This window comes from Cyprinodon tularosa, unplaced genomic scaffold, assembly GCF_016077235.1.
Source record: "Cyprinodon tularosa strain WSP-4 unplaced genomic scaffold, ASM1607723v1 ctg10, whole genome shotgun sequence".
Classification (NCBI taxonomy): domain Eukaryota; kingdom Metazoa; phylum Chordata; class Actinopteri; order Cyprinodontiformes; family Cyprinodontidae; genus Cyprinodon; species Cyprinodon tularosa.
Genome location: NW_024037782.1, coordinates 4,006,372 through 4,020,196, shown reverse-complemented (window position 1 = coordinate 4,020,196; position 13,825 = coordinate 4,006,372). Strand labels below are relative to the sequence as shown.

Below are 13,825 nucleotides of genomic sequence, written 5' to 3'. Positions count from 1 at the left end.
GTAGAAATATGCAAAAGTGTATTTTAGTTGTACTGACTGCAATGTTGTAAGTTGGTGTCAATTGTGTAGTCACAGTTTATTTTTAACTTTTTGATAAGTGAAAGTCAGTAGGTAAATTCTATTTATTAAAAATATGAGCTTCATGTGTTGAAGTGATTGATAAAAACAAATTATAGTAAAATGATTAAAAAGCTGGATGTGTGCTTATTACCACCTACGATGCCACAAATATTTTTTCTTAAAATATTCTCTTGCATAAATACAAAGAAAAGTTTGGTTTCATTTTGTGGAAAAAAACGTCTTGTTTCTGTTTTATACCAGGTACTTAAAATTCTCTCTTTCAAGATTTGACATTAAAAATACAAAGTTTTATTCTTAAAACGTTTTAAAATAAATCCTGTGCAAGTAGCCTCAGTTGCCTGATGTTGAAAATCCAACCGACAGACACATTTTCTTAAATCAGAGAAGTTTGTTTGCAACCAAATTCATAATCAACTAAAAACATTTTCAGTTTATTATTTCTGGTAAGAACCGTAGATTTAAGTTTAGTTTCTTTAATAAGTCACAAGAACAATATACAGTAAGGTTTAAAAAAGTCCATGCACTCTGTAAGGGCTCCTTTAGTATAAACAAAATTTCAAATAAGTCTTTTAGTCAGAGGAGGAATGGCGTGCTTTAAATCTTATTGATATATGCATTTTTTTTTTTTTTTTTTATAACTGTTTAGTTTTTCGAGCAAATGGAAAGCAGATATTAGTTTTACTGTAAGGATAAAGGTTGCTTAGGTAATGATGGATGTTAGTTTGCTTTATTCTGTTTTTTTTTATTTCACTATAATAATAAAAAAGGCTACACCAATAGTTCATGACGCAGAGTGCTATAAGAAAATATGTTGATAGTTCCAGAACAAGTGATTCTTAATCTTTAATGAGATATATTTTATAAGATATCCAATTCTCTCAAACCTCTTCTAAAAGATTTTTATCATGACTAAATAGTTTGTATTTATATTATGACTTAATCTGAAATGAAATGTAAAAGTTGTTAATTTATTTGAGTTAATTAAACTGCAGATATTAAGAGAGGCATCATTCAGGAACCTGTGGCGTTGGTTCAGTACATCTGCGGTCGAATTTCGGTGTGACACACAAGTTGCATTCTTTAATTGTGTCCCCTCGGATCGATTGAAAGTCATGGCTGATCATGACCTGATAAGAACTGTCCTGTACACCATCAATAATCTTTTACAACAAGAGAAATATAAGGCAGCCTTGGCAGTGGTGAAAGGATTCAGGAACGGTGCTGTGTGAGTAATAACAAGCAGCTAGCTAGCTTAGCTGTTTTACTTTTACTCTTAATATTTCCCCTAGATCTATCATCAGATATCGTCCTGCTGAAGTTCCACCTTTTGTTAATTTTAACCAGTGTAGAGTCATGTATAACTAGCAAGTGTATGCAAATGTTATTTTACTCTTAATAAGGTATGTTTTTAATTGATTAAGTTATTGTTTTAGATATGGAGCAAAGATCAGAGCACCACATGCCCTGGTAATGACATTTCTGTTTCGAAGTGGCAGGTGAGTAACTAATTTAGACCTTGAATTAACAACCTTTTATGTCCATCTGATGAGAAAAATAGATGTTTTATTGTTGGTGTTTTTTTCTAATACAGTTTGAAAGACAAACTTCGGGCCATTTTGAAAGCAACATACACCCACTCTAGGAACCTGGCCTGCTTTGTGTTCACATACAAAGGACTACAAGCCCTACAGCAGAAGATCCAAGGAAAGAGTTTACAGTCCCATTCCTTCCTCGCTGCCTGTGTTGGAGGATGGTTGGTGTTCGGAGACAACAACAATATCAACAGTCAGGTAGATGTAGGATGCTTCTCCAGGACAAAAGTGTCTGTTACTTCATTAGATTTTTCCCTGCAAGAAAAAAATAGCATCTGAAAAATGCTTGATGGAAGTTCATTTAACTTTTCTACTGAGTTTGTCCTTCTGGGTTAATAAAGCCTATGTATGCTTATGTAGTTTATTTATACTTATTCATTTACTAATTTATGTTTACATATGCGAAACAATAACTACTATAGTTGCAATTTTAGACTAAATGATGAAGACATTTAAATGACTACTTAATTAGTTAAAAATACACTGTGTGCAGAATTATTAGGCAAATGAGTGCTTCGACCACATCATCCTTTCCATACATGTTTTCCTACTCCAAGCTGTATAGGCTTGAAAGCCAACTACCAATTAAGTAAATCAGGTGGTGTGCATCTCTGTAATGAGAAGGCATATGGCCTAATGACATCAACACCCTATACAAGGTGTGCTTAATTATTAGGCAACTTCCTTTCCTTTGGTAAAATGGGTCAGAAAAGAGATTTGACAGACTCTTTAAAGTCAAAAATTATCAGATGGGTGCAGCACTTTGGAAATTGCCAAGCTTTTGAAGTGGGATCATTGCACAATCAAGTGGTTCATGGAAAATGGCCAACAGGGACGCAAGAAGCGTGTTGGAAAAAGAAGACACAAGATGACCCATGAATTGAGAAGGATCAAGCGTGAAGCTGACAGGAAGCCATTAGGCACCAGTTGTGCAATATTTCAGAGCTGCAACATGTCTGGAGTGCACAAGGTGCTCAATACTCAGAGACCTGGCCAAGGTAAAGAAAGCTGAAAAAATGCCACCGTTGAACAAGACACACAAGACAAAATGTCAAGATTGGGCCAAGAAATATCTGAAGACTGATTTCTCCCAGGTGTTTTGGTGTGATGAAATGAGAGTGAGTCATGATGGGCCAGATGGATGGGCACGAGGCTGGATCAGTAAAGGGCAGCAAGTTCCTTATCGACTCAGACGCCAGCAAGGTGGAGGTGGGGTGGTGGTATGGGCTGGTATCATTAAAGATGAGCTTGTGGGACCTTTTTGGGTTGAGGATGGAGTCGAGATCAATCCCAGACCTACTGCCAGTTTCTGGAAGACAACTTCTTGAAACAGTGATACAAGAAGAATTCGCCATCATTCAAGAAAAACATGATATTCGTGCAGGACAATGCTCCGTCACATGCATCAAAATGCACCACAACGTGGCTGGCAGAAAAAGTCTAAAAGGAGAAAAAAAAAATTACATGGACCACTTGTTCACCTGATCTGAACCCCATTGAGAACATGTGGTTCTTCATGTAATGTGAGATCTACAGGGAGGGAAAACAGTCCACCTCTCTGAACAGTGTCTGGGAGGCTGTGGCGGCTGCTGCACGCAATGTGGATCGCAAACAGATCAAGTCACTGAAAGAATCTAGGGATGAAGAATTTTGAAGGCTTTTGAGCATCATGGTGAAGAAAGGTGGCTTTATTGGTCACTGATCTATTTTTTGTAAATGTTGCAAGTGTTCTGAATTTTGAGTTGTGATGGGTATATGTTTGTTTTTTATTACGTTGTCTTATAATTCTGCACAGTAATATTTACCTGCACACACAGACATCCTCTTAAAATGGCCAAATCTGAAAAAAGAACACAACTTCCAAAAAATAGGAAACGTTGATATTAAGGAATCTTTTGGGTTGATTGAGAACACAATTGTTGCCCAATATTTAAAAATAATAAAAAAATACAACTTGTTTAATAATTCTGCACACAGTGTATCAATCATAAGTCCCATTAAAAACAACAAAACAAGTTATTAATTCCCTTGACAGTCCTTATAAAGCTTTGAGACCTAACCTACCTGCTTGCTATAACTGGTATTCAACAGAGATATGTAGTTAGCCCTATGTAATACAACCAGTTCAATGATTTTGCTGCTAAATATTTATTCAAACCACAGTTAATGGCTCCATATTGGATGGAAATGAGTCCTACAATGAAGAGATGGGAGCCTTTTTATGTTGATCCTGCGAAAACTGGCTGTACAATGTCAACATGTTGTGTTCCAAAGAAGGCTGTTGGGTGAAAAGCAGGTCCTGTCTACCTTAGACAATTTATGGAGAGAGTCAATGGCTTCACAATTTTAAAGATCAGCATCAGTGACGGTCTAAGCTCTAAACATCTCATACATGTGATCACAAAAAACAATGGCTGTCATTCTGCAACTTCTGAGGAGATTCACCATGGACTGAAGAATCCTCACTAACTTCTAATCAGAACTAATTCCAGCACGCTGGATGTTAACCTAGTACGGAAGCATTTGTTCCTTGCATCATAGACAAGTTTGCAGATGATAAATGGCTTATCACCGTGTGTTGCTAGGAAAACATGCTGTCATACACTTCTCCTGAAAGAGCTTCAACAATAAATCACGTAGAATCACTGAGTAAATTGCTACAATTAGTCAAGCAGCATTTGAGCGCATATTGGCAGACTGAAGCATCTGTTCCCATCAGCAATTGGTAATTTGTCAAGATACTAAACTGTGCTAAAGTATTCGTACGAAAGGTTAGATTTACCTAAGACTGAATTTTTACATGCAAAGTTCTATCATTATTTTACCCCATGACTTCAGCTACATTAAGTTAACTTTTTCCTTTTATACTTTAATTTATTTTTATCAATTTTTCCAAGTTAACATGCTCTTTCACAATCTTTATCTATTTGTTCACGTATTAGTTTAGCGTATTTTGTAAGAGCGGTTTATAATCTTTTATTGCCTATTGTACATAATAAATTTCAATAGAATCACCTTAAATTTTGGGTTTGTTTGTGGTAGATTTACTAGTTAAAGTCGTGGTTTAACTTTTAACTTAATTCACCCACTCCTTTCTTCATGCAGGTTATTCCATATGATTGTAGCAGCTGATCGATTTCCTGGGTTTAACAGTTTCTCTTTTGTCTCCTGATCCCTTCAGATCAACATGTACCTGCTGTCCAGGATCCTCTTCGCCTTGTCTCGACTAGCTGTCGAAAAAGGGTTCATCCCTGCACCCAAAAAAGACCCTTTCCCACTTTTCGCCACACTGGTGTGGGGTATTGTGTTGTGGTTGTTCGAGTATTATCCACACACCCTCCAACCTTCCCTTCAGTCCTCCATGAATTATCTTTATCATGACAGCAACGTGTGGCATGACATTTCAGACTTCCTTGTTTATAATAAACCAAGGACTGCTGGTTCTCAGAAATGAAGCTCTCAGATTTTGATCTTTCTGATTAAATGATTGTATAATTGTTTTATAATTAACATTTTCTTTTTTTTTTTTTGCATTTTAAAATTGTATCTTGATATGAACCTGTAACATGACATGTAATTAAAATGTTTTAATTTATTTAGTTATGATTGTGAAATTTGATCATATTTGCAAAGCACTACTTTGACTTAAAATGCACAATGCCTTGTATTATTTTGTTTTTTTGAGATTTGTCTGTGTGCAGAATTCTTATTTTCATTGTTTTAAACAATATTAAAGTGAATGGGATCATTTTAAAATGTCCTCTTTGCTTGAAAGTGTGGGAAAGAAAATGTTTGAATTGATGATTTGGGACTAAAATGCAAACACCCAGCATTCCGTGAAGTATGTTGTAATTTAAAGTTCAACAGCTTGGTTAAATCAAACTAAAAAAAATGACAGAAATAAATCACAAAAACATTAAGAAAAAACATCAAGAAATAAAAGTTTTTAAAAACTATGTGATTGTGTAAAAATTGATTTAATTAGAAAACACACAGAGAGCATACTAGAATGAATACATTTGTAGTGAAAAGGAAAATAATAACTGAAATGATCCTTCCATTAATTTTCACACAAAGCATTTATGAATACCACTAATAAAAAGGCTTTGAATTTCTTCATACTGTTTTCTGTACATTTTGTCAGCTTTATAAAGTGACAACTAGATGTTTTTTTTTTGTTTCTTTTTTTTTAACAATTCCCATAATCCTGAGAGATTCCCTCCCATTTAACCAAGAAATGAATTGTTCTGAGATTCAGCCATCACAATGAGAAAAGGTGGTGGTGCATGTACTGCTGTGGACCTTCTCTGCATGTGCCTGGATTTCTTAGGACAGTTCTGGCCCACTGAAAAACTTGTTAACACTAATGCTTCTTGGAAAACAACACAGGTCCATCAGGACATGCACCACTTTAAGACTAGTTTTTATGCATGAATTCCATTAGGGAGGAGAACAAGCTAAACTGACTGTGGGAATCATGGTGCAATTCATTTATGTTTCATGTAGGACTTATTATGCATCGTTATTTTATACATTGTAATTCAATAAATAGTTTATGTAAGCATTTGCATATTTTTTTTTTTTTATCTTTCCCAAAATGCAGATAGTGCAATTTTTGATTTGTGCAAAAAAAATAAAAAATGTGTTTGAGAATTCAGTTTGAATCACCATTACCCACATGTTGCATCCATCTGGTTATTATTAGACATAAACAGTTCTTCATTACGGAATGTTCCCACACACGTTGAACATGTAGGCCCATTCTTTAGTGAAGGGACACCAAAAAAATGGGTGTGCATTAACAACTGTTGAGTTGGTTTATGTCAAGTGCCTGAAGGTGTGTCATGATCAGCAATGAGGGACGATTAAAAACCTGTTTTGTGTTCATCCCGAAAAGCCAGAATAATTGCTTTCTGCAACCTCACACTACAGACGATAAAATGTATACAGCTTGACGGAAGCCATTTATGTAAGAGAGAAAAACCAACCTTAAACAGAGGGGGTAGTCTCAGGCTCCAGCTCTCAAAAACCTAGAATGCAGCAATAGATTTGGTTCCTTCCCACTATCATCTCAACCTCCATCTCTATGCAAGGAACCAAAATATCTCGCCTGGTCAGCCAGGCCAACAATGACCCTGAGGACTCCTATTTCAGAAGGATAGGCCAGTGTCGGGTATTGCTGGTCAACAGCGACCTCAACGACTCCCCATTACATAGAGTTGAATCTGTTTTTCGGTTCAATTTGCATGTTTTCTAAGCCATGAAAAGGCTTTGTTGGGCTACTCCATAAAGCCTGGAACTCAGGTGTTCCAGACATTTTGAGTTGAGAAAACTTTCTAGATGGGAAGGGAAACGTCTTCAAACTATCCAGTTTTTTAAGTATAACTGATAAAACAATCTGTAGAGTCCTGTATTTCAAAATGTTTACTTTAGTTTTTTGTGGTTTTTATCCAATAAGCCTTCTTTTCTCCTTTAAAATAACAAGCACGTACAGTTGAACTAAAAAAAAAAAAAAAAAAGAAACAATGGCACCAGGCTGTCATGTCTAGCAGAAGTTTACTCCTATATCCTGGACTCCTAGATATAGGTATCGTTTTTGATTTAGCTTTTACAATAATTTAAGGGACTGTCTTCAAATTAAATCAATCAGTGGTTTCATGACAGTGATATATATGATTGGATGGTATATTTAAACGATTTGATAGATCTGATCAGATAGAATTGAATGTTAAACTAAATAATAAATGTTTATGTAAAGGTTATTATAGTGAAATAAAGATGTAACAGCATCGCTTTGAGCTACATTGGATGTCAGGGTATTACACACCTGGTTAATGGAGTTTTTAGAAACATTTGTATAGTCAATCTTATATTTGGGTCGTGAGTCAATTCTGATACCATTTTATGGGTATATAGCTGAAAAATGAAAAACAGTTTTGGAATAACCTCTCAGTTAAACTAGATGATTCTTCCTTCTATGATCTGAGGTCGTCGTCTCGCACATGGCAGGACTAGAAGTGACTTATCTTTCCAGACTTATTCTCTACATGGATGGAACGTACTGCCCCCATTTCTATTGAGTTTGGACTCTGCTGATACTTTTGAAAAGCAGCTGAAGACATTATTTCACTAATTCTTAGGTTTGATGAGGGCTATTATGATTTACATTTATGCTAATGTCGTTTTTCTGTGTCACAAACTGTTGTGTATTTTTTTAGTTTATCCTTCATTAAGCACCATGTGAAAAATTATTATGAAATGGCTACGAAACAATGTATTTCTGGACTAAAGTTAATTATTGCTTGACCTTAATTTTCTCAACTTTCTAACAAACACTTGGAGTTTTTTTTTATAATTGACTAGAATTAGGAAATGTTCTTATTTTCAGTTTTGATGAAAAACACAATAATATTTCTATTTAGTGGCTCTTGCCAAAAATTTCCAGTTTGGTTGTGTGTCATGCCATAACACTTTTTTCAACAAAGTTTTAGGAGGAAAAGGCTTATTTCATCATATAGAACCTCATCAGTGCCTTTTGGTAAATTACTGCACCTCCCATAGTGTTATTTTTTTGCCATATTACAGCCCCACTGATCCGTTATGTCTTGTTTTTCATGGGTTAAAAAAAATAAATAAAAAAATTCTCCCACATTTCTTTTTAATTAATGGTGTTGTATCACTGATAAAAATTATTTCTAAGCTCTCTTTGGAGCAGTGAAAGCGTCTAGTCAGTCTTGAATGTCAGCAGTTGAACAAGGAAGTATTTCCAAGTAAGCAGAGGAATTTGTAACTACCTGTCTCCCAATCATATTGCTGTCGTAATCACTTGCTGTTTTGCGTGCCAATATTAATGTGACTTACGTCAGTGGAGCAGCCAACGCCAGGATTGTACAGTTTTTTTTCAAGTGATAAGTATAAGTTATAATCAAATTTTTTTTTATGTGTCAATTCTAAGTCATGCTAGAAGTTAAAGGTAAAATAAAACAAAATCTAAATACACGTGGTTCTTAACTGCCATCAAGTACTGTAAGGTTTTGCTGATGTTAGTCTGAAAATCAAAAAGGAAAATTCAATTACACGTTCGGTGCAATGGCCTCTGCTGCAGACAACTATAAGTATAAGCTGAAAATCAGATATCAAGGAAACACTGAATAGTTAATAGTTTATATGGTAATGACAATTCCCATAAAGAAGCACCAGTTTCCATCCTTATGAACAAATTTACATCCATTGTGGCCATTACCTGTAAAGATTACTCTCATCTTTTATGGTGATATACAGAAATCAGATTGGCATGACTTTGTTTCAGCACTCGTTGCCCAAATATTCATCCCATCTCACAGAATGTGCGTGCTTATCATTACCAATAGCTTAATCCATCTGGTGAATCCAACTTGTAAAGCAGGTTATTTTGTTTATTTTTTGCAGAGGGTAGGCCTCAGCGTCAGCTAATGATTATCTTTCATTAAACTCCCACACATGTATTGAATAATGTCCTCGCATACCTTTTTTTCCACTCAGAAGAAGGTGTTGATGGAGCTATTCAAAGAAGAACAATGCTGGGTGTGCTTCGGTGGCCCAGTTGTTATCAAACATAAACCATGTGCAGAGGCCTTAGTCCTCGACACGGTGGACCCAGGTTCGAACCTGACCTGTGGTCCTTTGCCGCATGTCTGTCATACCTCCACTGTGTCAGCATACTGTCAAAAAAATGAGCCACTAGTGCCGTAAAAACTCAAAAAAAGAAGAACAATGCTAATCATGCATGGCAGACTTTGTATATACTCTTGGATTGCAATGGCCATCTAAAAATAACCAGGCAGGTATGTTAGCTACATGCACTCATCAGCGGCATTAAGGTTATTGTGTTAAAAGTTTAAAACCATAACTGAGAACTAATTAGAATGTTCTCATATCACGACAAAGTTAAAATCATACGGTTCCAAATGCATCTGTACAACCTGATCATGTAAGGATAAATGACTGTGTTGGTCAGAATGAAGCATCTGCACCACAAGTGTCATCATCTAGGATGAAGACATCCTCTTAGCTAATCCCTCTGCCTCCCAGACTGATTAGACAAATCTCTTCTGGAGAAAACTAATCTTGTCAGAAAAAGTTGTCATTGTGGTTTTTGGCTTGAATGAACATACCCCGAGTTTACAGAAAGAGACCTTTAGCAATCAGATTGTTGTACCACCTTTGGAGCTAAGGGATGCTAATGTAATAAAGTAATGTAGAACCAAATCAGAATTCTGGGAGTCCTTGGGTTAAGGGTCTGTGTCACCTTCTTGGCTGGGGAGGTCTATTCATTGCAAACCTTCTCAACTTGACATAAAAAATCAGTAGTAAATGATAAGGATAGTAATGGTAATAATTTCTCTAGAATTGTCCTTAAAGTCACTGATCCTAGTCAGTCTCCCTTCTCTGCCCCCTTGTTAAACATGCCAACCAAATTTATCAGGATTCTTACACAGAGGTGTTTTATTCACTGTACTTACGCAGCTATTTTGCACACAAATATTTCTACTTTCTACCCTTTACTTTCTCACAACTGGCTTTTTACCTTTAGAGATATTCCAGTCCGATTCAACTTTATTCATGAAGCACTTTTACATTTCCCAAGAACCAAAGTGCTGCACAGTGAACAACAGCAAACCAATACAACAACTCCGATTAATTCAATTCAATTCAGTTTATTTACATAGCTCTAATTCACAACACATGTCATCTCATGGCACTTCACAATTCAACCAGATCATACAGTCAAATTGATTCAAAGTTTTCAATCTAAGGCATTCAATTAAATTAAAAAAATAAAAGCATAAAATACATATAACCAAATTAAAATAAGAACCCCAAATGTCTGTAATAAAAACTATTTAACATGACAGGCTAAGGTCAACATCTCATGTAGTTATGTGTAAGTTGAAAGCTAATGCAAGAGCTAAGGCTTTCAAATCAGAAAGAGGTAGACTCTTTAATACATAAAGGAAGGTTGTTCCACATTTTTAGAGCTGCCATAGAAAAGGCTCAATCCCTCCTTCTTCCTTTTAATTTTAGGCCCATCAAGAAGCAGCTGATCTATTAATTCTATATATATAAAGTCTGATCTGTTTATATTAATAACTATATGATGTAACAGCTGCAGTATAACAGGAAAAACCAAGAGCACAAATAGAATATTTCCAGTTGGAGCCCAGTTTAGAGTAAAACATTGATAATGACATGGATGAAGACACGGTGCTGGAAAACCTTGCAGATGGTGAATCAGATTCTGAAACATTCCTTATCCAATCCCATCCTGTCCCCTGTATTCGATTTTACACGTTGATTATGTTTCAAGTTTTATTCAGTTCTAATGCTATTTGCAACTTTATTGCTGTGAATACCGGAGCTCTAAAATAGTTCAGCTAATTAACCAGGATTTCTGTGCATAAACAGTTTTTATTTGAAGAGTAGAGTTTTTAAATTTTTTTTTGCATAATTTCAGGCAAAAACTTCATTTTACTTAAGGACATTATGGAACCTGTACTTTTTCATTTTTGCTTAAAATTAATGGCTTCTGTACTTCTTTTTTCTTTTACTATTTTAACATGGATATTTGTACTTGTACTTAAATAGAGAATATGAGTCAATCAGACCCTGTTGGTACTAATACAGCTGATGATTGTGAGAACATGAGAACCAAATCAGTATAATTATTAGTGAAGCAAATGTTTCGATAGACAGCATGGTAGGACAATGTGTAAAATATTTTCATTGTAGTGAGAAGTCTCTTGGTTTGGATATTTCAGCATGAAGTTTGCCTGTTTTTCCTGTTTCTAGGTGGGGTCTCTCCAAGAATTCCAGTTTCCTCCCACAGTCCTATAAACGAGACTGTTAGGTTAATCTGTTAGTTAGGAAGGAAGGAAGGAAGGAAGGAAGGAAGGAAGGAAGGAAGGAAGGAAGGAAGGAAGGAAGGAAGGAAGGAAGGAAGGAAGGAAGGAAGGAAGGAAGGAAGGAAGGAAGGAAGGACAAATGGATTAAATAAATATTAACTAAATATTAAAGTAAATATTAGAATCTCAATATGATTTAAATACTGATAATCCTAAGTCTACAAACTAGTTTAAAGTGAAGTTTATTTTTAGTTTTGAGATCTTGACTAATGAACAACCTTTGCATGCCAAAGTGTTTCCAGTATGAAACTATAAAAGATTTTATAGGTTTAAAGTTCTCTTTTTCTTGGAGCTTTGTAATAATTCAAAGCGTATCAATAGTTTTCAATATACAGGTGCTGGTCATAAAATTAGAATATCATGAAAAAGTAGATTGATTTCAGTAATTCCATTTAAAAAGTGAAACTTGTATATTATATTCATACATTACATACAAACTCATATATTTCAGATGTTTATTTTGTTTAATTTTGATGATTACAAATGACAACAAATGAAAATCTCAAATTCATCATATCAGAAAATTAGAATATTACTGAAGACCAATAAAAACAAAGGATTTATAGAAATGTTGGCCAACTGAAAAGTATGAACATGAAAAGTATGAGCATGTACAGCACTCAGTATTTAGTTGGGCCTCCTTTGGCCTGTATTACTGCAGCAATGCGGCGTGGCATGGAGTCGATCAGTCTGTGGCACTGCTCAGGTGTTATGATAGCCCAGGTTGCTCTAATAGTGGCTTTTAGCTCTTCTGAATTGTTGGGTCTGGTGTATTGCATCTTCTTCTTCACAATACCCCATAGATTTTCTATGGGGTTAAGGTCAGGAGAGTTTGCTGGCCAATTAAGAACAGGGATACCATGGTCCTTCAACCAGGTACTGGTAGCTTTGGCACTGTGTGCAGGTGCCAAGTCCTGTTGGAAAATGAAATCTGCATCTCCAAAAAGTTGGTCAGCTGCAGGAAGCATGAAGTGCTCTAAAACTTCCTGGTATGTGGCTGCGTTGACCCTGGACCTCAGAAAACACAATGGACCAACACCAGCAGATGACATGGCACCCCAAACCATCACTGACTGTGGAAACTTTACACTGGACTTCAAGCAACGTGGATGAAGTGCCTCTCTTCTTTTCCTCCAGACTCTGGGACCTTGATTTCCAAAGGAAATGCAAAATTTACTTTCATCAGAGAACATGACTTTGGACCACTCACCAGCAGTCCAGTCCTGTTTCTCTTTAGCCCAGGCAAGACGCTTCTGACGCTGTCTGTGGTTCAAGAGTGGCTTGACACAAGGAATGCGACAGCAGAAACCCATGTCTTTCATACGTCTGTGTGTGGTGGTTCTTGAAGCACTCACTCCAGCTGCAGTCCACTCTTTGTGAATCTCCCCCACATTTTTGAATGGGTTTTGTTTCACAATCCTCTCCAGGGTGCGGTTATCTCTCTTGCTTGTACACTTTTTTCGACCACATCTTTTCCTTCCCTTCGCCTCTCTATTAATGTGCTTGGACACTGAGCTCTGTGAACAGCCAGCCTCTTTAGCGATGACCTTTTGTGTCTTGCCCTCCTTGTGCAAGGTGTCGATGGTTGTCTTTTGGACAACTGTCAAGTCAGCAGTCTTCCCCATGATTGTGTAGCCTATAGAACTAGACTGAAAGACCATTTAAAGGCTTTTGCAGGTGGTTTGAGTTAATTAGCTGATTAGAGTGTGGCACCAGGGGCCATCAATTTTGAACCTTTTCACAATATTCAAATTTTCTGATATGATGAATTTGAGATTTTCATTTGTTGTCATTTGTAATCATCAAAATTAAACAAAATAAACATCTGAAATATATGAGTTTGTATGTAATGTATGAATATAATATACAAGTTTCACTTTTTAAATGGAATTACTGAAATCAATCTACTTTTTCATGATATTCTAATTTTATGACCAGCACCTGTACATTCTTGGAAAGTGTACTCTTTTGAAAATAAGTGTACAAACAAGTGTGTAATTAAGTGTACCTGAGACACTTAAAAAAAAGGAAAAGGTTTCCTGATTCTCTGAAAACATTAAAACTCCTTTTGCCTTGGGCCTCGTGTTTAATCTGCTTCTGAGATCCTCTGCACCAGTTCACACAGACCAAACACAGTGTTCTTTTTTCAGATGGGGTGAGTCTACTGAGTCATTAAATTTGCGTACCTTGCTAAATGAAACTGTACAAATG

At 35.9% G+C, this 13,825-nt stretch overlaps 1 protein-coding gene across 1 annotated transcript; it reads left to right on the top strand.

Annotated features, from left to right (window-relative positions):
• Positions 1 to 1,120: 1,120 nt before the first annotated feature.
• Positions 1,121 to 5,629, top strand: pxmp4 (peroxisomal membrane protein 4). The gene is made up of 4 exons (XM_038306345.1): positions 1,121 to 1,306; positions 1,515 to 1,577; positions 1,673 to 1,871; positions 4,855 to 5,629. The coding sequence occupies exons 1-4, from the start codon at positions 1,194 to 1,196 to the stop codon at positions 5,125 to 5,127; spliced, it is 648 nt and encodes a 215-aa protein (XP_038162273.1). The 5' UTR covers positions 1,121 to 1,193; the 3' UTR covers positions 5,128 to 5,629.
• Positions 5,630 to 13,825: the final 8,196 nt, after the last annotated feature.

Coding starts and splice junctions, on each gene's coding strand:
- pxmp4 (XM_038306345.1), top strand. CDS start 1,194: ATGGCTGATCATGACCTGATAAGAACTGTCCTGTACACCATCAATAAT. Junction 1,307..1,514: donor GGATTCAGGAACGGTGCTGT/GTGAGTAATAAC, acceptor TTATTGTTTTAG/ATATGGAGCAAAGATCAGAG. Junction 1,578..1,672: donor TTTCTGTTTCGAAGTGGCAG/GTGAGTAACTAA, acceptor TTTCTAATACAG/TTTGAAAGACAAACTTCGGG.